At 39.3% G+C, this 25,475-nt stretch overlaps 3 protein-coding genes across 3 annotated transcripts; all 3 read left to right on the top strand.

Moving 5' to 3' along the window:
* The first annotated feature begins 646 nt into the window (after window positions 1–646).
* On the top strand, window positions 647–24,606 carry LOC145910728 (myosin-4-like). The gene is made up of 42 exons (XM_082997927.1): window positions 647–754; window positions 1,078–1,179; window positions 9,409–9,552; window positions 10,011–10,167; window positions 10,360–10,387; window positions 10,649–10,757; window positions 10,961–11,053; window positions 11,144–11,207; window positions 11,457–11,555; window positions 11,864–11,967; window positions 12,229–12,367; window positions 12,612–12,760; window positions 13,079–13,198; window positions 13,375–13,545; window positions 14,141–14,320; window positions 14,461–14,593; window positions 14,917–14,993; window positions 15,202–15,407; window positions 15,796–15,919; window positions 16,223–16,359; window positions 16,596–16,851; window positions 17,083–17,164; window positions 17,284–17,444; window positions 17,506–17,682; window positions 18,177–18,413; window positions 18,648–18,791; window positions 18,853–18,990; window positions 19,077–19,184; window positions 19,339–19,464; window positions 19,773–19,892; window positions 20,153–20,349; window positions 20,651–20,834; window positions 21,172–21,337; window positions 21,575–21,678; window positions 21,738–21,874; window positions 21,933–22,125; window positions 22,449–22,541; window positions 22,716–22,952; window positions 23,269–23,439; window positions 23,761–23,961; window positions 24,202–24,364; window positions 24,599–24,606. The coding sequence occupies exons 1-42, from the start codon at window positions 647–649 to the stop codon at window positions 24,604–24,606; spliced, it is 5,847 nt and encodes a 1,948-aa protein (XP_082854053.1).
* Window positions 2,560–5,386, top strand: LOC145910586 (uncharacterized). The gene has a single exon (XM_082997772.1). The coding sequence runs from the start codon at window positions 2,621–2,623 to the stop codon at window positions 5,384–5,386; it is 2,766 nt and encodes a 921-aa protein (XP_082853898.1). The 5' UTR covers window positions 2,560–2,620.
* LOC145910587 (uncharacterized) lies at window positions 5,906–7,220 on the top strand. The gene is made up of 2 exons (XM_082997773.1): window positions 5,906–7,147; window positions 7,206–7,220. Exons 1-2 carry the CDS (start codon window positions 5,906–5,908, stop codon window positions 7,218–7,220), a joined length of 1,257 nt encoding a protein of 418 aa, XP_082853899.1.
* Window positions 24,607–25,475: the final 869 nt, after the last annotated feature.

Genomic DNA, 25,475 nt, shown 5'->3' on the forward strand with positions numbered 1-25,475 from the left:
TGGTTAATTAGGTCTGAGGCATTGGAAAACAGAGAGGGAAAATAGTGACACCAGTTGACTCCACGCAGTGCATTCACCGACCTCGGCGTTTGTTGAAGCATTTTCAGAAGCCATGTGAACTGAACGCGATAAGATTCCTGGCGTTCTGTACGCTGAGTGGAAAGAAGCATGGAGACGCCAGTTGCAAGTACCTCATTATCTCAGGCGAGATAACAAACACTTTTAAAGCGACTGCAACCTGAATCGTTCCTCTCTATTCTTGTGTAAGTATCGCATGAAGCTAATATCCTGTAATGCAGTTGGTTTCGAACAGAATTGCTTTTCGAAAAACTTAAATCTAAGGCGCAGAAGCCTCCGGTTTATGAGGGAAACCAGTTTTTTTAGAAAGCTTTGTAATGTTTTTCGGTACCCATGCAATTTAATATCTCAATTATCTTATTTATTTGCGACGTATAGTACATCACGCAAACTAAAATTATTTTGAGTGATTCGCATACAGATTGCCACTGTTTCGACCTATGAGGTCTCATTAGTGCAGCTTGATGTGACTGGAGGAATTTTGTTTGATTTCTTGAAATCCTGTGAATTTACAAAATATTCAGCCAAAATTGTTTTCTTTCTGTAGGCAGTGACTTAGTTAACAACCATGGCTATGTGGGATCCAGTTCAAGCAGGAAATGCAGCTTGCTTTCTGCGCCTGACGCCTAAGGATATGATGGAAATTCAATCCCAACCGTTTGCAGGACGGAAAGCTGTGAGTTGAAAATGTGAAAATTGCCTAAATATTCCGGAAATTGGGTTTTTGTTGAGTTCATGATGCATTAGTTGTCTGCGGCAAATAAGCCAACGTAATATTTTTCAGTGTGAACAAAGTCTTCAACGAGTATGTAATGTGCTATCCTAGATTGTTGCATGTACAAACACATTTGGAAAAACCGCCTATGCTATACATGATTAAAAGTAACAAATACATTTTAAACAAACTTAATAAAAGCTGAGCCACGATCAGTACAAACAACTACTTTTTGTCTGCAATGCTGTGATTTTGGTGCTTACGCATTTACGTTTCACATATAGGTTTGGGTTCCATGCAAGAAGAACGTCTACCAGAAGGGGGAATTAGTCGGAGCGTCGGAGAAGAAAGGTTGCAAGCTGGTGAAACTTACAGGGTCGGGAGACGTAAGTACAAATACTTCACCTGAAAATAGTCAAATTAAATGTGCAAACATAGCATATAGTGCCCAAATGTTGTTCAAAAGTATTTGGAAATAATCACAATGTTTCAAAAGTCCACCTTCAAGTACATTGATACACAATTTTGAAAAGGGATTTACAATACCATTGTTAGTGAATACTAGCAACTGTCAACACTAAATAACGGGTACTGTTACGCTGCCTTTACGATTTATATCAGTGCTCAAGAAAACGTCATAAGCGCTTAAGTTGGAGTGTTGTAAAGCACTACATTTACCTGCAACAAAAGAATTTATGAAACCAAAGCCGAAAAACGATTTTGCGTATATTGGAAAAATAACTATAAGGCGTCACCCTTAAATATAGAAAGCCTAAAAAAGCTAACGTTGCGTCAATTAAGCAGTCGTATGTTTATCTGTCGATCACCAAAGGTCTGGATCTTGTCAGACATCCATTTGTATGTTGTGGTGGCCCCGTGTCTGCTGATATATTCACAATATCATTGAGAGACAGCAAACACTTGAAACTTGCCGCTGACAGGCAGCAACCGGTGATACCAAGTAATCGAACGTCTGCTTAGTTTCACTAATTCCGATAATCGAATTTGCAATATGACGCAACAATGACAAACTTGGCTTTGTCGTAATGACGTGTCTAAAACCAAATATGGATTTGGAGTTGTTGTAGGGTTAGACTAAATGCGAATGGGATTGGCCTCTGCATGTAATGTAAGCATTCAAAAGATAATTGGTTGTTCAAATTACTTGCATAGCTTTAGCTGCGAGTTTATCACTTGGTGTATAGTCGGTGTCCAGGGCGAATGCTTAGTTCGTCCCCTTGATCACGTGGATCAGTTGTACGCACGGAAAACAACTAGCATGGGATAAATGATAAATTAAATTGTCGTAAAAGACTTCAGGAATCAGTCTGGACTGCTTAGTGTTGACCAAGGGATCTGTGTCGTGCGTATATCTTTTTCTGGGATTTAAAAATTACTAAACGGAGTGCATATAGGATCAGCATAATATGATGTTAAGATTAATATTTCCGTTTTTAAAGTAAACATCATACTGACGCTAATCGTCTGCACTTCTTCAAGTTTGCATGACACATAAAATATACAGTGCTGAACATCGTATGTACGGCAATACCCATATATATCATGACAAAGTAGTGCCCAATTCAGCGTTATGTTGATTTATTGCTTCACTGACGCACTAGCTGTATAGTTACAGGTCATGTGCGTTTCCATTGACAAAACTTGACCGAGCGTAACTATGACACAAAACATCAGTGCCGTGAGTTGGAAAATCTTTCCCTACCCCACACAATACGTTCTCATTTGGGAAGTAAACATCGAACAGAAAGGTGCCAGTTTACAGCCAGTGTCAGTTTCCCACTAAGCTTTGATTGGAAAGAAAGTGTCATGGAAACTAACTTTGATGAAGAAATCAAAGCAGCAGCCAGTAAGTTGAAAAAATGCTGCGGGCGTTTTGGACGGAAAGACTATTCTGAAAGGTATTTACAAAAATCATCTCAGGTTTTATACGAGCTGGCACTTGTTTACCGTCGTAAAGCCGAATGCAGAGAAGAAAAAAATGAACAAAAAATCTCCTTGATTAGAAGTGGAGCTCTGTTAAATGCAGCTATTGCAAGAAAACCGAATAATGTGGATGAAATAGGCGATCGTTTGGACGAAGTTTGTGCTCGCGTGTTAAACCTTGCTGGTGCGGAAAATCTAGTTGGTGACTTAGCTGCGATTGCGAAAAATGCTTTGGAACAGATTAAGCGGTTGAGAGAAACTATAGAAATTTACTTGTATGTGGCTTTGGATGTTTTGCGTCAGGATAACATTTCTACCTTCAATGAAATGATGGAAGATCTCAACAAACACATTTTCACAAAATACAAACTAGTGATGGCAAACATCATGGAAGAATGCATACAGATTATGAGGTCTCCACCATGCAAGTACTCCCTAGTTGGAATGGGATCTCTTGCACGAAAAGAAATTACTCCTTACTCTGACTTTGAGCACATCTATGTATTGGAAGAGGGAATTCAATTTAGAGACGATTATGAAACAATACTTGATTACTTTCGCTGGTTGACGGTTATCTTTCAGTTCGTTATCCTCAACTTGGGCGAAACCATTATTCCCCACATGTCAATTCCATACATCAATGACCAACATACAGAAGATTGGTTTTATGATGCTTTTACCCCAAACGGGATATGTTTTGATGGCATGGTACCTTTTGCTTGCAAATTTCCTCTGGGATTTTCTGGGACATCCAGGAAACCCTGGAAAATGGAATTAATTAAGCCTGTATCGGAAATGGTAAAATATCTGGAAACAGACGAAGATTTGAAAAACGGATACCATCTTGCAGATATGCTTACAAGTACATGCTTTGTTTCTGGTGATGAATCTGTGTATGACAACTTTTCTCGTGAGGTAAAAGATATCATGTTAAGACACAATAGCATTGACCAAATTCGAGAAATGGTTACAGAGGACTTGGAAAACTTTCACATAGCTTACAACTTGTTTCAGATCTCAAGGTTTCGTTCATTAAACCTCAAACGAGTTTTTTACAGAAGTTTGAGTGTTTTTGTTTCTGCCCTTGGCCGAGTTAAGGGAATTGAGTCAAATTCCTCCTATGAAATCATACGTGCAATTTTACCTGTTGGCCCAGAACAAAACCAATTTCTCTTTACTCTTTCATTCTCCAGTGCTGCCAGACTGAAAGTGTATCTGAAAGCTAAAAGGCAAAGGGACAATGAGAACATGCAATATCTATTAAACGTTTTTGGTCACCGAAATGTGAAGAGATTTGTCTTCGGAACTAACGACCTGCAAACCTATTTTAGAGAAATTCTTGGCGAAAAGGACATACATGGCCACGAACATGTATTTCTTGTTCCATTCTTGATGTACGTTTATGATATGGCTGACACTCACTTCATTCAGAACATTTACCAAAGGGCATTACGTCTACGAACTCAAAACATGCATCCTGACTTTGTCACATGCATTTCATCGGAAGTTAGCTCTGTGTATTATGAGTATCAAAGTGGGGGACCCGACATAATTGGGATTTTTTTGAACATGTTTGTATTAGGTCTATTGGGTGGTGCTGACAACAGCAAGGAAAGTGTTTGGCGCACAAAAATAATTTTGCAGATAGCTCTTGGCTTCGGTCAGATGGGATTCTTTCAGTCGACACAACGACACGTCGAACTTTTACCAAATTTTCGCACCAAACAAAAACAAAGCCTTGGAAGTGATCTATGCAACGTTTATCGGGTTTGTGGTTCGGCTTTATTGCATTTCAAATGTTTTAAAGAAGCAGTCGAAATGTTTGGAAAAGAGCTTCAAATAAGATTGAGTTTTCAAAAAGAGAATTCACCCGAAGTGGGCCATTGTTACAACTGTTTGGCCCACTGTTTTCACGGGCTTGGCAATCACAACAAAGCAGTTTGGTGCTTTGAAAAGGATCAAATGAGGGAACAATGCAATCACTTTTTGATAAGTTTTGAAACGTTGGGATCCGAACGTAAACAGTTAGACATAAAGTCTAAAAAAAACAACCATGTATTACAGCCCGAACAAAGTTACGTAATGATAATGTTGTTGGTCCTTACTGTTTATTTCAGCTACTACTTGCAAAGTGGCATCTTTCTTGTAACGTGTTACATTCTTTTAGTGCCAATGTTTTGTGTTGCAAACAGTGCTACCGCTCATGGCGAAACAGAGTGGGGCTCGCGAGGTGGTCTTTATTGTATTGCTTTAAGCCAATTCCATGTTATTTATGGCATTTTTCGTTTTATTTCCCTGACTATCTATCTTCAACATGCAGTGGGTGCATATAATCATCTGGCCATGATTGGCTATTACGAACTGGCCAGTAAGTTGTACTGGATAGCGACATTTTTGTGGTTATGTTGGTCATATCTCTGGATCATTACTGATGCACATATGTTTTGTACTCGCTTTGTAGGATGGGGTGTCAATGTTGACTATCATAAGTTTTGGAATATATCTATGAGTTATAATTTGGTAGTAATTTTATTCGATTTAATTTCTTTGGTGTTTGATACAACTGTGTCCATGTTTATTGCGCAGTGGTTGTTGGCGACCTCGGTAGAAATATCTCAACATTTTGTTGACCAACGCAGAAAATATTGACAATAAAATGAATTTCCTGTAACAGTTATGATGGAATATTTCGATCTCATTTGTAAATGCCTTCTTTGCTTCTATTTCTCTTTAAAAAATAAAATTTTATTGTTTAAATTGTATTTGGATATTGCAAAAATGTATCAACGCACAATACAGAAGACTTTCATTTTAATACAAGTAGAATCCTTTACAAATCCACTTCGCACAAGAGACATTATTTTGTTGTAAAAGATAATATTTCTATGCAGCAAAGCAGCAACAGTGCTTCGTGGTATCGACGAAATCGACTGTTTGCCTATTACGATACTTTTTCTCGGAACAGTTAACGAGTTCTCTCTCGTGTTTGCGTTCGTACGAGGGCCTGGCGACACGCCGAGGTCATGTCATATATCATACCAAGCTTTACGTTGCGATTGTTTGATCAAAATCAACCAAGCGCGAAATGCCAAAAGCGGAACTGGTGTTTCTGGTACACAGCAAGCCAACAGAACGTGGTTGGCAACACACTTTATACTTGGTTTTGTCATGGAGTTTCATGAAACTATTAAAAAAACAGTCAGTGAGTTGAAATCTTATTGCAAAACTATTACATTGGACAAATATCAAGAAAATACGAAAGATTTACAGAAATTAGCAAAGATTTTACACGAACTGGCACTTATTTACCTACGTAAAGCCGAAGGCGAGACAGAAACAGAACAAAAATTCTCCTTGATTAGAAGTGGAGCTCTGTTAAATGCAGCTATTGTAAGAAACCCGAAAAACGTAGATGAAATAAAAAGTAGCCTGGATGAACTTTGTGCTCGCGTGTTAAGTCTTGCTTGCGCGGAAAATCTAGATGGTGACTTAGCTGGGACTGCGAGAAATGCTTTGAAACAGATTAAGCGGATGAGAGAAATCACCGAAAATTACCTGAATGTGGCTTTGGATGTTTTGCGTCAGGATAACATTTCTACCTTCAATGACATGATGGAAGATCTCAACGAAATCATTTTCATAACATACAAACTAGTGATGGCAAACATCATGGAAGAGTGCATACAAATTATGGGGTCTCCACCATGCAAGTACTCCCTAGTTGGAATGGGATCTCTTGCACGAAAAGAAATTACTCCTTACTCTGACTTTGAGCACATCTATGTATTGGAAGAGGGAATTCAATTTAGAGACGATTATGAAACAATACTTGATTACTTTCGCTGGTTGACGGTTATCTTTCAGTTCGTTATCCTCAACTTGGGCGAAACCATTATTCCCCACATGTCAATTCCTTACATCAATGACCAACAGACAGAAGATTGGTTTTATGATGCTTTTACCCCAAACGGGATATGTTTTGATGGCATGGTACCTTTTGCTTGCAAATTTCCTCTGGGATTTTCTGGGACATCCAGGAAACCCTGGAAAATGGAATTAATTAAGCCTGTATCGGAAATGGTAAAATATCTGGAAACAGAAGAAGATTTGAAAAACGGATACCATCTTGCAGACATGCTTACAAGTACGTGTTTTGTTTCTGGTGATGAATCTGTGTATGACAACTTTTCTCGTGAGGTAAAAGATATCATGTCAAGACACAATAGCATTGACCAAATTCGAGAAATGGTTGAAGAGGACTTGGAAAACTTCCACATAGCTTATAGTATGTTTCAAATTGCAGGAATTCGTTCATTAAACCCCAAACGAGTTTTTTACAGAAGTTTGAGTGTTTTTGTTTCTGCCCTTGGTCGAATTTATAGAGTTGATTCTCTAAGTCCCTATGAGACCGTACGCGCGGTTTTTCCCGATCGTTCAACGCAAAAACTTATTTGCTTTGGTCTTTCAGTTTCCGCCGCTGTAAGACTCAAAATCTATGTTCAAGAACACAGACAAAAGGACAGTGCAAAAACAACAGATTTATTGAACATCATTGACTCCCACAATCTCGAGGATTTTTTTAGCGCGGTCATTTATCTCCAAAACCATGTTCTAAATATATCTGGTACCGTTGAGAAATACCATAGCCTACGCCCCCAGCTATTTACACCGGTTTTCAAAAGTTTTCAATTTGCTCAAATAGTTTTGAAGTACTTTGCGCCAAAACGTAATGAAAGGCGTCTGAAGGATATTTCATGCTTTTCTTTGAGACGCGATCTTTTTTTTTTGAGAAGCTTTATAAATATTCAAGAAACTAAACTTGAAATTTTTTGGAACTTATTGGCGTTATACCATCTGGGTGGCCCTGATGATTGCAAGAAAAGTGTTTGGAGAACAGATAATATTTTGCAGATAGCTCTAGGGTGTGGACAAGTGGGATTCTTTCCAATGGCACAACGGTACCTCATTCTTTTACCAAGCCTTCACACCATACAACAACAAGGCCATATTACTACCCTGTGTAAAGTATACAGGGTTATTGGATTTACTCTCTTGCATTACAAACGTTTCCGAGACGCATCTGAAATGTTTGAAAAAGAGCTCCAAATAAGAACGAGGTTGCAAGCAAAAGATGCACCCGAATTGGGTGAAAGTTATAATCGTGTAGCCCATTGTTACCACTGGCTTGGTAACCACGTTAAAGCAGTTCAGTTTTTTGGAAAAAAACATGAAACGATGAGATGTAAACATCATTTAAATAGTTGCCAAATTGTGGAAAAATTAATCAGGCCTCAAATAGAGAAGCGTGATATGCACAGGAAATCATTTGAATCACTGCTTTTGTTGCTAATAGCCGCCTTTGGAGTGTTCACATTCCGCTCACGCAGTTGCTTGCTGCTTGTGGCATATTTTATTTTGATTTTTCCGTTCTTTTGTGACATAGGAAAAAAAGGACACACTGTTTATAGCTTCATAATACCACTAATAACCATTGGCATGTTTCAATTTCCCTTTATATTTTTCTTTTTCCGTCTTGTTAGTTTATTTCTCGACATTTTACACGTAATGTATGAATGCGACCATTCGTTTCTAAGTCACTATTATGAACTAGCTGGTAATATGCACTGGGTAGCGATCTTTTTGTGGATGTGTTGGTGATGTCTCTGGATTATTGCTGACCGATATTTATTTCTGCCTCGCTTCTTGATTTCGATTGCCACGTCAATCAATTTTACAAGGGTTGTGTTTTTTTGCGTTTGGGCAATAGTTTTGTGGGACTGCTGTTCTGTGTATTTTCCCACAAATGTGAGTATTTTCCTCGTGCCGTTGATGTGCACAACTTCGACTTTATTCTGTTTCAGAAAAGTGTCTGCTGTTTTAGCGTGAACGTTTAATTGATTTTTCCCTGTGCAAATCATTAGTATGGAATGTTACGATATTTTGCAAATTATTGTTTGATTTGAATGATTATTCTGTGAATAAAAAGAGACTGTTGAAAACATTGACCTGTTTTATTTATGTAAAACGTGTCGGAAAGTGCTTTTTCCATCATCGGTTGAAAATTAAGCGCTCCAGGCTTATGTAGAGCTGACCTAACTGACGTCACATATCATAGATAAGGCTCGCGGCGTTGGTGGTGACGTCATCAAAACACACATTAAACTTTGAAAAGAAATATTAGCAGGAGACGGTACCTGTCTCTGGCCAACGAAAGGATTTGTGGTTGGCAAACCTTCGGGTGGTCAAGTTAGTGTTTGCACCCTTCTGACTTTGGCGACCGTTTATGTTCAGCAAGATCTTGATGTGCCAAAACTTTGATGGCACTCATTAAAAAGTCTGCTTTGATATTTTTATAGTTTGACAGGCGCTGGACAGAAACAATCTACTTTTTTGAGCAAAGCTTTACTTAAATCTGTAAAATAACTTTGTCTCAACGACCCACCTTGTGATTGGCTCAGTTAATCAATGAAGTTGTTTAGGTTGTTTCATTTTTTTGCCATCATAAAAACGCATAAGATGTTTATACTACAATTGCGCGGTAATATTTTTCCTATTGTCGAAATTATATCATGAAATTGATGGTTGGTACGTCACAGGCCTATTTTAGGTTAAGGCAACTAGAACAAAATTACGCAAGGAAACTATTCTCAATACAATTTATCCACTGACAGGACGTGAACGTGAAGGAGGAAAACATTCACGAGCAAAACCCGCCCAAGTTTACGTTCATCGAGGATATGGCGAACATGACTTACCTCAACGAACCGGCCGTCCTGGACAACTTGAGGCAGAGATATGAGAGGTTTATGATCTACGTAAGTGCTATGGTTGCAAAGTAACTACCGCCAGTTTACGGGTTCCTGTTATGATTGCGGGCTTTGTTATTTCGTTTTAAAGAGATCGCCGGAAATACAAGAGGCAATTACAAAATTAAACTATGAGCCAATAATAATCAGTAAGCTGCAGACAATTGTGGGCATTGTTTCGGCCTAACAGGTGTCATCAGTGCAGCTGTTGACCGACGAAGGTCGTGTCGGCTAACTTGCCAAATATAGAGTGTTCCGCTTTGTGATGACTTTAAAGTCGACTTGTCGATCCGTTAGGGACCAAACTGAGTACGCACTACCGACGACGAGCCACAGTAGATGTGCACAATTGCCTGCAGCTCAAACTACACTATTTTATTTATTAGTTTTGCCCAAAAAGGATGTTTGTTAAACGATCTGTCAAACAACCCACACCTTCATGGTAGATGCCGTTCGTGTTTTTTCAGACCTACTCCGGTTTGTTCTGTGTGACAATCAACCCTTACAAGATGTTGCCGGTATACGAGAGGTACGTGGTGGCTTGTTACAAGGGGAAGAGGAGGAGCGAAATGCCCCCTCACATCTTTTCCATCGCCGACAACGCTTACAACGATATGTTGAGGAGTAAGTGAATAAATCCTGTTCAATGAACGTGAAAAAGTAAATTAGAGAAAATAGGAAACTGGTTACGGCTGGGAGGCAAAGGCTCCCGGATGATGGTGACGTCAGAAATGCAACCACGTATTTTAGTTCCGTTGTTTATTCTCGGTTGTTTTTTGGTGTTGTCGTAAGTTTTCATTCAAACTTTTTTTTCAGATCGCGAGAATCAGTCCATGTTGATTACGTAAGTTCAATAATTTTACTTAAACAAAAAGTTTTGGGGCCCGATAACATTTAGTTGTTTTGTAAAAGACAATCCTGTGAAATGTGTATAATAAAAAAACGTTTTTGGTAACATTAACTTATCGCATATTTTGTTAAATTTCTTTAATCTTCGTACATGAATTCTACACACATTTTGTATAACAATTTAATTTTTACATTTTGTAACACAATATGGTAAAAACCGTAGGTTTTCCCTTAAACTTGTTGGTTCTGTTTGCAGTGGTGAATCCGGTGCTGGGAAAACTGTGAACACGAAGCGTGTGATCCAGTATTTCGCAACCGTGGCAGCTTTGGGGGCTGAATTGGAGCAATCGAAAAGCAAATCTAAGGCAAGTTTGACAAATCAGTGCTAAGATCTTAATAATATTGCTCAATACAAACTCTGGATCCATGCAGGTAAGTGACCAAAAATCGTTGTGGGATTTATGAATGAATTCTGCGCTAAAGGTTGGCGCGATTTAGGTTATGTGTTTTTGCATAAAGCAGAAGTTATGTTACGCTTTTTTCAGCAATAAGATATAAATGTTTGTAGGGGACATTGGAGGATCAGATCATCCAAGCGAACCCGGCTATGGAAGCTTTTGGAAACGCAAAGACGATCAGAAACGACAACTCGTCTCGATTCGTAAGTTGAACTATTTGGTTGGCAAGAACAATGTTGATTCAGTGTAAACAACTTTCAAAATCGGTTTGTTTTAATTACGTCAAATTTCAGGGCAAGTTTATTCGAATCCACTTCGGTACCACCGGAAAACTTGCATCTGGCGACATTGAAACTTGTAAGTTCGATTTTAATTAATTTTCACTAAAACAGGAGGGTATAGGATAGAAACATACTGAATCCAAATTGTCACAATCTCACACTCCAGCGTTGCGGATTAAACCATAACCATGTTCAATGCACAATTAACGCGATTTATTCAGACAGGTTGGGATATTTTGTGAAATTTCTCAAATAAAAACATGATTTATAAATTGAAACTAAAAAGGGTGAAGGGTATTCACACGACAAACACTTTTCAACGCAGATTTGCTGGAGAAGTCTCGGGTGATTTTCCAACAACCTGGCGAGAGAGGTTTCCACATTTTCTATCAGATCTGTTCGGGAAAGAAACCAGAACTTCTGGGTACAAAAACGGAAACGAGTTAAAAGTTTTACATCGTTTAAATAAGGCTGGGCTTTTAACTTAACGACCTTAATTGTTTCTTTGTCGTTGAAAACGTTTCATTTCCTATGTTTTTCTTCCCTGGACGAAATACAAAAAATAGAATGCTTGAATTAAATTTGAAAAAAATTTTTTTTTTAAACAATAACACGATTTTCTTGTCTTAAAATCTCTATTGGTTCGTATTCTGTTGTCTGTATACAGTTGCGGGTACCCAAAGGATCGACGTTGACCGAAAAGTGAAAAAAAACGATTATTTTTTTTTGCAGAGTCTCTTCTTGTCACCACTGACCCGTATGACTTTCGCTACGTGTCGCAAGGAGAAGTTACCGTGGACAACTTGGACGACGGCGAGGAGCTCTGTGCCACCGACGTAAGTTGACACGTGCCTCATACAAGACAATCTGATGACACGGGTCCCATACGGGACAATCTGATGACACGTGTCTCATACAAGACAATCTGATGACACGTGTCTAATACGGGACAATTGGCAAGTGTGTCACAGTTTCGAGGCAAATATAGAAAAGACCTGTGTCTAAACGCGAAAGTTTCCACCTGCGTGACGCACAACAAGTGGTGTTCGAAAAAGATGGATTTCAGCAAGAAAACCTCAAATATTGTTTGTTTTCAGACTGCGTTCGACGTGCTCGGGTTCACGCAAGAGGAGAAAAACGGAATCTACAAGATCATGGGTTCCATCATGCACATGGGAAACATGAAGTTCAAGCAGAAACCTCGCGAGGAGCAGGCGGAGGCAGATGGAACAGAAGGTTGTACACGTCATTTGCTAAGTGCCATCATATGGATACTGGCCTGTGTCAGCATAGCATTAAGCATTCAAATGTCCTTACCCCTGAACATTATCGCTGGAGAAAACGTAACGTGTGCGACCCAAGTTTTACGTTTTTTTTTGAAAAAAAAAGAGATAACATCACAGAAATAAGAAAAACTTGAAACAAAAATCGCGCACCCATCATATATGGAAATATTTAATACATATTAATTACATAACAGAGGCGGACAAGATAGCTTACCTTCTCGGCATCAACTCGGCTGAATTTGTGAAAGCTTTGCTTCAACCAAGGGTCAGAGTCGGCAACGATTACGTCACCAAAGGTCAAACAGTCCAACAAGTTTACTACGCCACTGGAGCACTTTCTAAGGTACACAAACGTACAGTTGGAATAGTTCAAACAAAAGTAACGTTTTTTATCAATATGTGAAAAGAATAACAATATATATTTTCCATTGTGTATAAGCTGCAGACAGATGGCCACTGTTTCGACCTAAAAGGTGTCATCATTTGCTTATCATATATATTCAATCTTTCAATCTAATATTTAGGAAAGTACTTTTTTCAACCTTGATCTTAAACTACATGTAAACTTAATCTAATAATTTGGAATAAACACGAAGTATTTTTCAACAAAGCGTTTTAATGTTTTCTTTAATCGCAATTCCTCACGTAATTGACGTCACAGGCGGTGTACGATCGGTTGTTCATGTGGTTGGTGAAGAGGATCAACGAGACACTGAGCACAAAACTCCAGAGAAATTTCTTCATCGGCGTTCTGGACATAGCTGGGTTTGAAATATTTGACGTAAGGAAATGGTTGTTGTGAATCTGTCTGGATCAATTTGAGATGTTTGAACGAAGGCAAATTGGCCTGAAGCAAAGCACGCGCATTGGCCAGGCTTAAAAATCCGTCATTGTGCTTTAAAAATCTAATTCTGCCCCATTGACTGAATGAAAATCAATCAAGTGTTTTCGGTTCAGTTTAACAGCTTCGAGCAACTCTGCATCAATTTCACCAACGAGAAGCTTCAGCAGTTCTTCAACCACCACATGTTTGTGTTGGAGCAAGAGGAGTACAAGAGGGAGGGGATAGAATGGACTTTCATCGACTTCGGGCTCGACTTGCAGGCTTGTATCGAACTCATAGAAAAGGTGAATGACGAAAGCTCAGCTCAAAACTGTTGTGCGGGAAATTTTAATTCTACTGTGGTTGGAAATAAGGGGAAAATGTTTAAAATCATATCACGAATGTTTGCTACCTCCATTTCGACCATACTTGCAACTCAAAAAGCAGCAAAACCGTTTCAAAGATCATTATTTTTAAATATAAAAAGAATATTTTAAAATATATATAATGCCCATAAATATATTCTTATGTAAATATGTTGTGTAAACTCATGTTGTGTAAATTCTTGTTTACACAACATATTTACATTAATTGCAGCACGTGATGAAGCAAGATTATTAATCTCCCGAAAGCTCGTGGTAAATAAAGTTTTTAAACAGCAGTCAATCTGTCCAGAACAGTGCACCAGTAATTACTAAATGTTGTGTTCAAATGCTACCACCATTTTGACTATATTTACAACCGCAAAAAGCTCCAAAACCGTTTCGTTTGCTTATAATGGTTAGCATAATAGCTCTTGCTTTTTTACTTCGTGTAATTAACTCCAATTTTTTGCACCCAACAATATATTATTGTGTTGATATGAAAATCAAAAACAAACAACGAAAAATATTGTTTCAGCCACTCGGCATTATGTCTATCTTGGAAGAGGAATGCATGTTTCCCAAGGCCACCGATTTGACCTTCAAGGAGAAACTGTACACAAACCACCTTGGAAAGTCGAACAATTTCATCAAACCGAGGCCACAAATCAAACGAAAGTTCGAGGCTCACTTTGAGCTCATCCACTATGCGGGAATCGTAAGTTTTTTTGCTCCCAAATGACCTTGAACACGTGTTTCCAAGGACGCACCGTTAAACGTAATGAGTTAAAAACTAGATGTGTACAAAGGAAAATAATACAATCTTTATGAATCAGATTTCAAATAAAATTCTTCTAGGTTGGTTACAACATCATGGGTTGGCTGGAAAAGAACAAAGATCCTCTCAACAACTCGGTTGTAAACTTGTACAAAAAATCCACTATGAAAACTCTCGCGACCATTTGGGAAACTTACTTATCGCCAGAGGAAGGTGAGTAAATTTGCCAGGCCAATTTTTTTCATCATTTTGAGACAGTTATGCAGTTTTTTTCCACCTGTAAGGTTTCATTAGTGCAGCTGGTGATTATAGCACTAATCTAGCTGGTAAACTGGCAGGCACAGAAACTTACTTATAACTAGACACCCAAACAACAGAGATGAACCACACTATGGCCAAACAAACTTCTTGGAATCCAATGATGTGCTCCACAGTGGTTTCTCTCTGTTGTTTGGTACCTAGCTGTGGATATGTGATTTCGGTGGCGCCTGAGATTAGGAAACCTTGTAAAATTTAGTCTCTGTGTGTTCCTGTAGCGATGGCAGGTGGAAAGAAAGGAGGTGGAAGGAGACAGAAGGGCGGATCCTTTCAAACCGTCTCCTCTCTTCACCGGGTAAGATGGCAATTCCTTAGCATGAAACAAACATGCTATTATTACCACGTTTCGCCATGTGTATTTTACGCAACAACTATGCAGATGAACAATACACAAAAGAAATAAAATGGCACGGACATCGATAAAACCATAAAGGTTATCAAGTAAAAAGTTGCCCAACCCTGTTGTAAACGCACTCACGCCGTTGTAAACGTCATATCGACAGGAGTCACTAAACCGCCTGATGACGAACCTCCGATCAACGCAACCCCACTTCGTTCGCTGCATTATCCCCAATGAGATGAAGAAGCCAGGATATCTTGACAGCAATCTTACTCTCCACCAGCTGAGATGCAACGGCGTCCTAGAAGGGATTCGAATCTGCAGGAAGGGATTCCCGAGTCGAATCCTCTACGCAGAGTTCAAACAGAGGTAAGATTCGATACGACTTTTTTTTTTATCTTTCATAAAGGTTTATTTGGCCCAAAGCTTAGATCTGTTGACGAAGCATTAATAAAGTCAAAGGTGTGACAAATAGTTTGCAAGTATAATGTCGAGGCTACAAGGGCAAATGATATGTATTCTGATTATACTTTTTTTTGGAAAAAAGCTACATTACCGGCATATATTTAACTTATATAATTCAAAATCTTATAAGGATATACACTTTTCTGGCCAACAATAACTTATTGTATGGGGCATTGTTTGATTTAAATGTGGAGTCAGGCATTTTTTAAACTTGTGCATGAAATTTTTAGATACGTTCGTTTCTCAAAACTGATCAGATTTCTGCACACAAATTTATCCCGTTAATTGTTAGATACCGAATCCTGAACCCCAACGCAATACCTGACGGTCAATTTGTGGATAGCAAGAAGGCAACGGAAAAGCTCATGGCCTCTCTCGATTTAGACACAGCCCAGTACAGATTCGGAAACACGAAGGTTTGTTTGAATATGTATCTTGTGGGACGTGAATAAACAGACTGGCCTGTAGTACTGAAGACATTGTTTCAAAACTGATGATGGCATATGTTTTTTCCAAAATGTCTTAAATAAATAAATACAACATGCAAATGTTTTCAGCACTATGGGGCAGTTTGTTTATTCTCAGAATTATGAGTAAAATTGTTATTCGTATTCCTATATTTAACTTGTTTTGTCCAATCGTCCAAATCGTGGAAAACCCTGGTACAAGTGAAGCACACGAACATCAGAAAAAAATTTTAACGGTTCATGTTTTTACAGATCTTCTTCAAAGCCGGGATGCTTGGGACTCTGGAGGACATGAGAGACGAGAGGCTCACGATCATCATCACGAGGATGCAAGCGAAAGCTCGTGGAAAGCAGATGAGGATCGAATTCAAGAAGATGTTGGAACGAAAGTACGATCTTCCAAAAAACATAAAATGACTAAATTGCGCAAAAAATAACATAATTTTGTCTTCCGGAGGTGGGAGAACAAAGCATTAAATTTACTTATTTAATCTGTACTTTTACGTCTTTTTCAATGATATAAGTTTCCTCCAGGGCGACTACTTGAGGTTATTTAAGCGAATTTATTCCTCTAAGCATGCAGTTAGTTTTTGAATAACTTAATTGAATTCACATTGATCCGTAGACAAGCTTGTTCGCTCATCCAAGCTAACATTCGAGCCTACCTCGCTGTGAGAAACTGGGAATGGATGAGGCTAATGTTCAAGATCAAACCACTCCTCAAGTCGGCCGAAAGCGCCAAGGAGCGGGAGGCGATAGAAAAGGAAATGGCGGATGCTGTGGAGAACCTGGAGAAGGAGAAGAAGAGGAGACAGGAGCTAGAGGACTCACAAGTTGCCCTCATCCAGGATAAGAACGATCTTGTCCTCCAACTTACTGCGGTAAGTAAAGCATTGGATACATATTTGAAATGCAGATCTATCAGTTATTACATTTGATATAACTTCATCAAAATATGTAAAAACCAAAAAACAAAAAAGGAAACCATTTGTCCCCAAAAATGCCTAGAAATTAGAACCTTTAGAACCACGACCGAACATATACTTAGTTTGATGTAAGTTTGAAATAAACCTGGTTTTTAAAAAAGTGCGACAAAAAATATATTGAAACAGGAGCAAGAAAATCTTCAAGACGCTGAGGACAGATGTGAGCAGTTGATCAGATCAAAGGTCGACTTGGAGGGAAAAATCAAAGGTTAAATTTTTTTTACCTAGTTTCTGTTTATTTGTTAACAAATCTAAAACCAAAGGTCCGAAACTTTCACCAAGTCCTCTTTCCTAAATCCTAAACTAACCTAAATATTTCGTATGAAGATCTACAGGAGCGCCTTGAAGACGAGGAGGAAGCGAACAACGACATGGTTTCCAAGAAGAGGAAGTTGGAAGACGAGTGCTCCGAACTGAAGAAGGACATCGACGACCTTGAGCTGACCTTGGCACGAGTCGAAAAGGAGAAACACGCAACAGAAAACAAGGTGTCCAAAATTTGAAAGATGAGTTGTGTTGCCTAATAACCAACGATATTTCAACTTTTAGCTCAAAAATATGGGAGAGGAGTTGATGACATTGGAGGAGAGCCTCGACAAAGCGCATAAGGAGAAGAAAGCTCTCCAGGAAGCTCATCAGCAGACCTTGGATGATTTGCAGACGGAAGAAGACAAAGTGAACAGTCTCAGCAAGCACAAGAGCAAGTTGGAACAGCAAGTTGACGATGTAATGTTTTTGGACTGTTTATTGATAACCCAAATGTAAAGTTTAAAAAGTTCCTCTCTACAACTAAACAGAAATGGTTGAAAACTGGTAGGGATTTAGATGGTTGGGAAAAGTCACAAAAACATACAAAGGTGGCAAACTTGCGTGTAAATTTTGAAACACTAATCTTTTTAATTATTTTATCATTTAATTCAGTGAATCTCAAAGCTTTTAAGGCGCACTAAAAAAATTAAAAAATTTGCGGCACACTTAATAAAAAAATATTCTATTTTTAATGCGACGGGTGTGCTTGATACAATTGCTTTCCTATTAACCTTACTCAGCGAACAAGTCAACGTGGTGGACTGTGGACATCTTGTTTAACAATACATTATTACACAACAATCCCATACAATTACAACGTGGCAATCACCCTTACCACATCAACCAAGCAAACACAATCTTATTATTAGTTATTTCATGAAAATTTAAAATATTGTTATTTTTATTTCCAGCTCGAGGCCTCGCTTGAGCATGAGAAGAAGATCCGGATGGAGTTGGAGAGGACGAAGAGGAAACAAGAGGGAGACATCAGGCTCCTCCAGGAGACTATCATGGACCTAGAGAACGATCGTCAGCGCCTGGAGGAGAGGATTAAGAAGAAGGAGTTCGAATACAACCAGCTTGCCACAAAGCTGGAAGACGAGCAAGCTTTGATCGCTCAACTTCAGAGGAAAATCAAAGAACTCCAGGTTTTTAGGAAGAATTGTATTTGTTTGTGAAAAATATTTGTTGGTTCGGGGTAGCCATGTTTATAGTTCATAAGAACCCTGCTATGTTAATGTCCTTTTACTTTGTTTGTGACAAAGAAAAGTAAATGTCTACTGCTGTGTAGGTCGAGAATTTCAAGAAAAACCCGCCTATCAAAATATGTCAATCACAAAACCCCGTTACAAAGTTTATTTTGTTTCAAAAATCAACTCTAGGCTCGGATTGAAGAGCTGGAGGAAGAACTGGACGCTGAGAGATCTGCAAGGGCCAAGGTTGAAAAGCAGAGGACAGAGCTGTCGCGTGAGCTGGAGGAGCTCAGTGAGAGGTTGGAAGAGTCAGGAGGAGCGACCTCCGCTCAGGTAACAAGATTTATACCATCAGTGTCTCCGGATGTTGCAATCACTTTCTTCCTAAATGCAGATCGAGTTGAACAAACGGCGGGAAATTGAGTTCAGCAAAATCCGGAGGGAATTCGAGGAATCAAATCTTGCTCACGAGGCGACTGTCTCCACCATGAGGAAGAAGCACGCGGACACTCTTGCTGAGCTCAGTGAACAGGTCCTAAAAATTCTCACAATTCCCTATCACCTAAATTCAACATTGGTGATAAGATTTTACAATAATATACGAATGTTTGAGGACAGGTGGACAATCTACAGCGCGTGAAACAAAAACTTGAGAAGGAGAAGAGCGAGATGAAGATGGAGATTGATGACATGTCCAGCAACGTGGAAATCGTTACCAAGCACAAGGTGATGTTTTATTTATTTTTGTTCAAAGCTTACAACCCATTTTTGAACTGGTGCCCTTTCTATTTTACAAACTATATTAAAGTGATACCAGGTGCTTTTTCGTGATGTTGTGCGTGCATATTATTTTTGTGTGATGTTTTGATGACATTTACAGTTGAGTTTTGAGAAAATGAGTCGCAACCTGGAAGATCAGTTGTCCGAAACTAAATCGAGGTGCGACGAAATGCAGCGGGAACTGAGCGAAGTTAACACAAAGTTTGCCAGATTATCGAGCGAAAAGGTTTGAGGTTTATCTGTTATTGCATTTTTTGGTGTAAAATCCCAAACATACAAATGTCGCGGAGAGATATCATGCTTAAAAAAATGCACATTAAAAAACAGAAATGATACGGGTTATGCATGAACGCATAAACCCCTCAAATAGTTTGGCATTTAAACAAACAGGTCAGTATGCCTACAGCTGCCATTGAACACTCCGCCCAAATACACCTGTATCAATCAACGTGTGTTTTATTTATTCAGCGAATATTTCGGCAGAGTATTATAACAATGTTTTCCAGCATTTCTAACAGTCTTCCTGTTTCACAGGGCGAGTTGAGCCGATTCTTGGAGGAAAAAGAGTCGTTGATGAATCAGTACACAAGGACACGAAACTCCCTGCAGCAACAACTGGAGGAGCTGAAGAGACAAGTTGAAGAAGAGATGAAGGTTGGTTGAAGTATAAAATAAAATATATTACTAGGTTTGTATTTTTCCAGTCCTATGTAAAGATATTGTGCTGCCGTTGCTGCCATGCTGCAATTTACAATAGAACTGATCTTAGACTGAGAATTAATCTAAATTACCGGAAGATTAATTCCATTGTAAGTTATGTAAAGGTAGGTCAAAAATAATCGTCCAAGACAATTCACAAGGTGTCCAGTTAACTGGAACCACATGTTATTTTACATCTTTCTAAATACTTTTAGGCAAAGAACGCTTTGGCTCACGCGGTACAAAGTGCCCGGCACGATAATGACCTCTTGCGGGAGCAGTATGAGGAGGAACAGGAGGCAAAAGCCGAACTCCAACGAGCTCTTTCGAAAGCAAACGCTGAGGTTGCGCAGTGGAGAAATAAATACGAGACCGATGCCATACAGAGAACCGAGGAGCTCGAGGAAGCGAAGTAAGGGCGTTTTACGCGTTGATTTGATGTAAAATAATTGATTGTGTGACGAGTTAATGTTTTCCCACTCTCGGTCGTGGGGATGCAATCTTTTCATACATTCAAAAACATTTGCCAAACATCGTTTAAGTAAATCACTGGTCCCAAAACGTGATCCATCAGTTAAGTGTTTCCCTTTCCCATAACAAGTCATCTAGTTGGTTGTAGATAAGATTACGTGCACACTGCAGAAAAACGTACACCGGTGGAACTTTGACCTGAAGAAACCTTTTGTAAAACTTTAGTAACCTTTGAACCGTAGAAAGAAACTGGCGTCCCGGCTTCAGGAGGCTGAGGAAGCAGTTGAGGCAGCTCAAGCGAAAGCATCCAGCCTCGAGAAGACAAAGGTTCGTCTCCAAGGAGAGCTGGAGGACGTTGTGGTGGATCTGGAAAAATCAAATGCAGCTGCAGCGGCCCTCGATAAGAGGCAAAGAAACTTCGATAAGGTCAGTATTGTAAATATTAACAAGTTTGAATGTAGAATTGTAGCAAAGATTATGGGTTGTGGTCGTGACCACATCGGTGGCTTTTCATGTCCTGTATCGACGTAAAAAAGTAGCTGTGTTGCAGTAATGGCTTCGAAACCATTATGGCTTAATTCCTGCTTTGCCGAAGTATTTATTTGAAAAACCAAGGCAACATTTGTAATTGGCAAAGGTGGGTATACGATACTTATTAGGGACAAGGAATAAGATAATGTGTTTTAACAGTTTACACTGGGCTATTCTTTCTGTTGCTCATTCCCAAAACACAAGTTAGGTTTGATGTCTTCCTGCCTCCCAGGTTCTCTCGGATCACAAGGAAAAGCAGGAGGAGCTGAGGGTGGATCTGGAACAATCGCAGAAAGAATCGCGCAGCCTCTCGACCGAACTCTTCAAGATGAAGAACGCTTACGAGGAAGCTCTGGAAGCTTTGGAAACAATCAAAAGGGAGAATAAGAACTTGCAAGGTTGTCAGGGCGACACAAATCATTTTACCGGGGATAAAAGTCTGGAATCTGAGTAGAAATAAAAAAAATCCAAAAAGGGCATTTTGTTTCAGTGCTTTGTGTAAAAAGTCCATGATGATGATAAATGAAGGCTTTACTTAGCGTGTCGACCACTGCGATATTAAAAGCTAAAATCAAGACTTTGAGACTCGGATGCTTAGTTGTCTTGCATGACAACTTGACATCTTTTTTCTGCAGAGGAAATTTCTGACATCACCGATCAGCTCGGTGAAGGCGGGAAAAGCATCCACGAACTGGAGAAGTCTAAACGGACCCTTGAACACGAGAGGACAGAATTACAGGTAATTCAATCATTGACTAAGATGCGGATGTCGACATCAGTTTTCTTCAATCCTTGTAGGGAGCCCTGGAGGAAGCGGAAGCTGCGTTTGAGAACGAGGAGAGCAAAGTCCTCCGGCTCCAAGTGGAGTTGGCGCAACTGAAACAGGATTTTGAAAGGAGAATCCACGAAAAAGATGAGGAGATTGACAACACCAGGTCTGGAGCTTCCGCTATATTAAAACACGTCATAACAATTTCGCTTGTGACGTCACAGACGCGCGGGACAGCGTTCCATCGAGTCCATGCAGGCGACTCTCGATGCGGAAGGCAAAGCGCGATCGGAAGCGGTGAGGATCAAGAAGAAAATGGAAAGTGACATCAATGACCTTGAGATGCAGTTGAATCACTCCAACCGACAAGCCCAGGATGCGATCAGACAACTCAAAGATAGCCATGCTGGAAACAAGGTACGTGATATACTGTATGTTGTGTTTGTGTACCAGAGCCCGGAGGTGCTGAAACTGATCTTCAGATCTGCAACTTATGCAAATGGTATATGCTGACTGATCGTCCTTTACTACTCCTTTTGGAGTTCCAGTAATATAATATTGATTCGTAAAGATAGATCCGCCAGTCACCGACCTGCATAAGCTGATTCCTGTAGCCATTTTTGACATTTTCTCAAGTGCTATATGTTGGTTTTTATTTGTATTCGTATCTGTTGACTTTTCTGTTGTTTTCGTTCGTTATGTTTTTGGTGCCTCTACTTCTTCATTGGTTCTTGTTTCAGGATTTGCAAATCCAAATGGACGAAGCAAATCGACGCAACGACGACTTGGAGGAGCAGATCTCCATGGTGGAAAGAAGAGCCAATCTTCTTATGGTAAGTCTGTTTTTTAGGCAATAAAATGAGCTGGTCGTCTGTCACAGAAATACCTTGTTGAACAAAGAAATATATTTATCCATTTATAAGTGAAAATTGAACATGTTCTCGAAAGTGTCACTTTGTTTATAGCATGGCACGAAATCAGTTATTTACCTTTATTTCTTTCCCAAGGCGGAGCTTGAGGAGATGAGGAACGCGCTGGAGCAAGCGGAGCGAGGAAGAAAAATGGCCGAGAGCGAATTGATGGAAGTGAGCGAGAGATCCAATCTCCTCCACACCCAGAACACGGCTCTCATCAATCAGAAGAGAAAGCTGGAAGGTGAACTGCAGAACATGCAAGGGGACATTGAGGAGTCGATCCAGGAACAAAGAAATGCTGAAGAGAAAGCGAAGAAGGCTATCCTGGATGTGAGTTCGTGATGTTTGTACCAAAAATCACATAGCGTAAACCATACGTTATTTGGCGTTTGGTAACTTCTGTCATATTGTTGAATTCCTCTTCCATGTTCACCTCAATGGCATGTTATATTTTATTTTATTTTTAAACAATTTTTCTGGAGTTATTCTTACGAATAATGTACCGTGTGTATAGCGGATGAATGTGGAGAACTCCTCATTTAAGGGTAGATATGCATTAAGTTAAGCATTGGGTCTTTGCATATGCAGTCTATATATAAGTCAATTACAATAAAATGATGACAAAACACAATCTTGTTCCTGTCAGGCCGCCATGATGGCGGAGGAATTGAAAAAGGAGCAAGACCAATCCTCACATCTTGAGAGGATGAAGAAGAACATGGAACAACATGTAAAGGACCTGCAGATGAGGTTGGATGAAGCTGAACAAGTTGCGCTCAAGGGCGGAAGAAAACAACTGCAGAAGCTTGAAACAAGAGTAATTTCAGACCTGCTTATAATCTAACAACATGTGGTCGATTCTGGACGAACCAAAAGCACCAAATGTTTCGCGTGACTTTAGAACCTTGTAATACCTAAAAGCTGCCTTTCTAATTTAACACTGACACGTATCATAACGCATGAAACCAAACTACACTTTCTCAAAAGGTTTTCTGGTTGAAGTACAACTATGCAAAATATAGTTTATGACAAATACCCTGATTGTCATTACTATAATAGCTTGCGGCACTAAGAATGTAATATGCTTCGTTAGGAGTTTTTCTATTAAAACATGATTGTGACGAATGAGCATTTTCAGGTTCGTGAACTCGAAAACGAACTAGACGCCGAACAGCGCCGCACAGTGGACACAACAAAACAGTTACGGAAATCTGAGCGTAGGATCAAGGAGGTTAGTTACCAGGCTGAAGAGGACAAGAAGAATCTTACCAGGATGCAGGATCTTCTTGACAAGTTGCAGGTCAAAGTTAAGACCTACAAACGTCAATGTGAAGAAACGGTGAGTAGAAATTTGGCCTTTAAGAAGTCAAAAAATTAAATGCTAATACAATTTTGGTTGTTTAAAGCTATGCAAAAATGATATATAAAGCTTCCTCGCGAAATAGATACAAACCAAATGCAAAAGCATTCATAAAAACACCCATAAAATGTTGCTGATTCATCATTGTAGCCCATACAACTGAAGCTATACTACCTTTGCAAACGTTTCTAACTAATTTTATGCGCCATACATTTATAGGAGGAACAAGCCAACATGAACTTGGCGAAGTATCGAAAACTTCAGCACGAGCTTGACGACGCTGAGGAGAGGGCCGAAGTGGCAGAGGCAGCTCTGAATAAGCTCAGAGCTAAGGCAAGAGATGGGACATCTTATGCCAGTTATGGGAAGGGGTTGCGCGAAGGTAAAAGCTTCCTTTTTACTAAAACATGTTTAAACAGCTGTTGGTCGTTTTTCTTGTTTTTATAACTTAACGGTTACTGTGTTGCTTAAATATTTAAACAGTTTCTTTTTTGCAAAATTAGGATCAATATTTTTGTAAACAAAAGACCGACTGGCAATTTTTTTAGCGTAGGCTATATGCTGTACAAATTCTATTGTTATAATCGTTTTATTAACAAATTGTTCTTGATTTCAGACATGTAAATATTAACTTTGCCGTCCACTCGAAAGGACAAGAAGTTTCAGCACAAAACACACACACTTGTGTATAAATTCCACTTATTTGGTACAGCAACCTGTACACACGTTACAACTGGTTGATTCGGACCAAATTCATCATGTTTCTGAAAGGCCCTGGTTTGCTTCAAAACAAGCACAAGAAGTAAGCCGGGCGCCAAACCAACCGAAATATATCTGCTTGTATTTTGCTTCGCCTGTTTACCCACTCGTCCAGTTGATGCAGTACGAACCGTTGTACAGAACAATAAACTTACACCGCACATTCATTCCGAGCAGTTTTAGTTTAGTGTTGCACCTTATGCAATTACGAGGACGCTACACTTCGACAGGTTAAACAGGTCAAAAACTTGTAATTCTGCTAAAATGCTATTTATACCGGCGTCCTTGAAATGCGTACAAAATATTTAAAAAACTTCAGAAGGCTTCACAGGATAAGGCAAGTTTAAAAAACCTGCGTCGGCATTGCCAGTTAAAACACGCATAAACATTTATCTAATTCAAAGAAAAACAAACCCAAACTAAACACATAACTCCTCAGTAAACGAACAAAATATATAACTGTGGCAACTTTCTTGACAGGAAAAGTTACCCCTACACTTGATTGATCGTTATGGCAACCATCAAACAGCGATGCGCATGACGTAATTTTCAGGGTTTTCCGACCAATCAAGTTCGCTTGTTTTGACCCTTGACCCAAAGCAGCGAAACGCTTCGGTTCAGTCTCTCGCATACTTTCAGTTATAACAAGCCTGTTTTTATCCGAGTCGGACAGAGACAGATTAGATTAGTCTCGTGGCGCTTGTGTTTGGTTTGTAATTTCTTTTCTGTTAATG

Source organism: Ascidia mentula, chromosome 8 (assembly GCF_947561715.1).
Source record: "Ascidia mentula chromosome 8, kaAscMent1.1, whole genome shotgun sequence".
NCBI classification, from domain to species: Eukaryota; Metazoa; Chordata; class Ascidiacea; order Phlebobranchia; family Ascidiidae; genus Ascidia; species Ascidia mentula.

Bases quoted from the DNA above. Each gene is read 5' to 3' on its own strand.
- LOC145910728 (XM_082997927.1), top strand. From the start codon at position 647: ATGGCTATGTGGGATCCAGTTCAAGCAGGAAATGCAGCTTGCTTTCTG. The intron at 10,758-10,960 runs GCAAGTTTGACA...AAATGTTTGTAG, and splicing joins AATCGAAAAGCAAATCTAAG to GGGACATTGGAGGATCAGAT. The intron at 15,920-16,222 runs GTTTGTTTGAAT...ATGTTTTTACAG, and splicing joins ACAGATTCGGAAACACGAAG to ATCTTCTTCAAAGCCGGGAT.
- LOC145910586 (XM_082997772.1), top strand. From the start codon at position 2,621: ATGGAAACTAACTTTGATGAAGAAATCAAAGCAGCAGCCAGTAAGTTG.
- LOC145910587 (XM_082997773.1), top strand. From the start codon at position 5,906: ATGGAGTTTCATGAAACTATTAAAAAAACAGTCAGTGAGTTGAAATCT.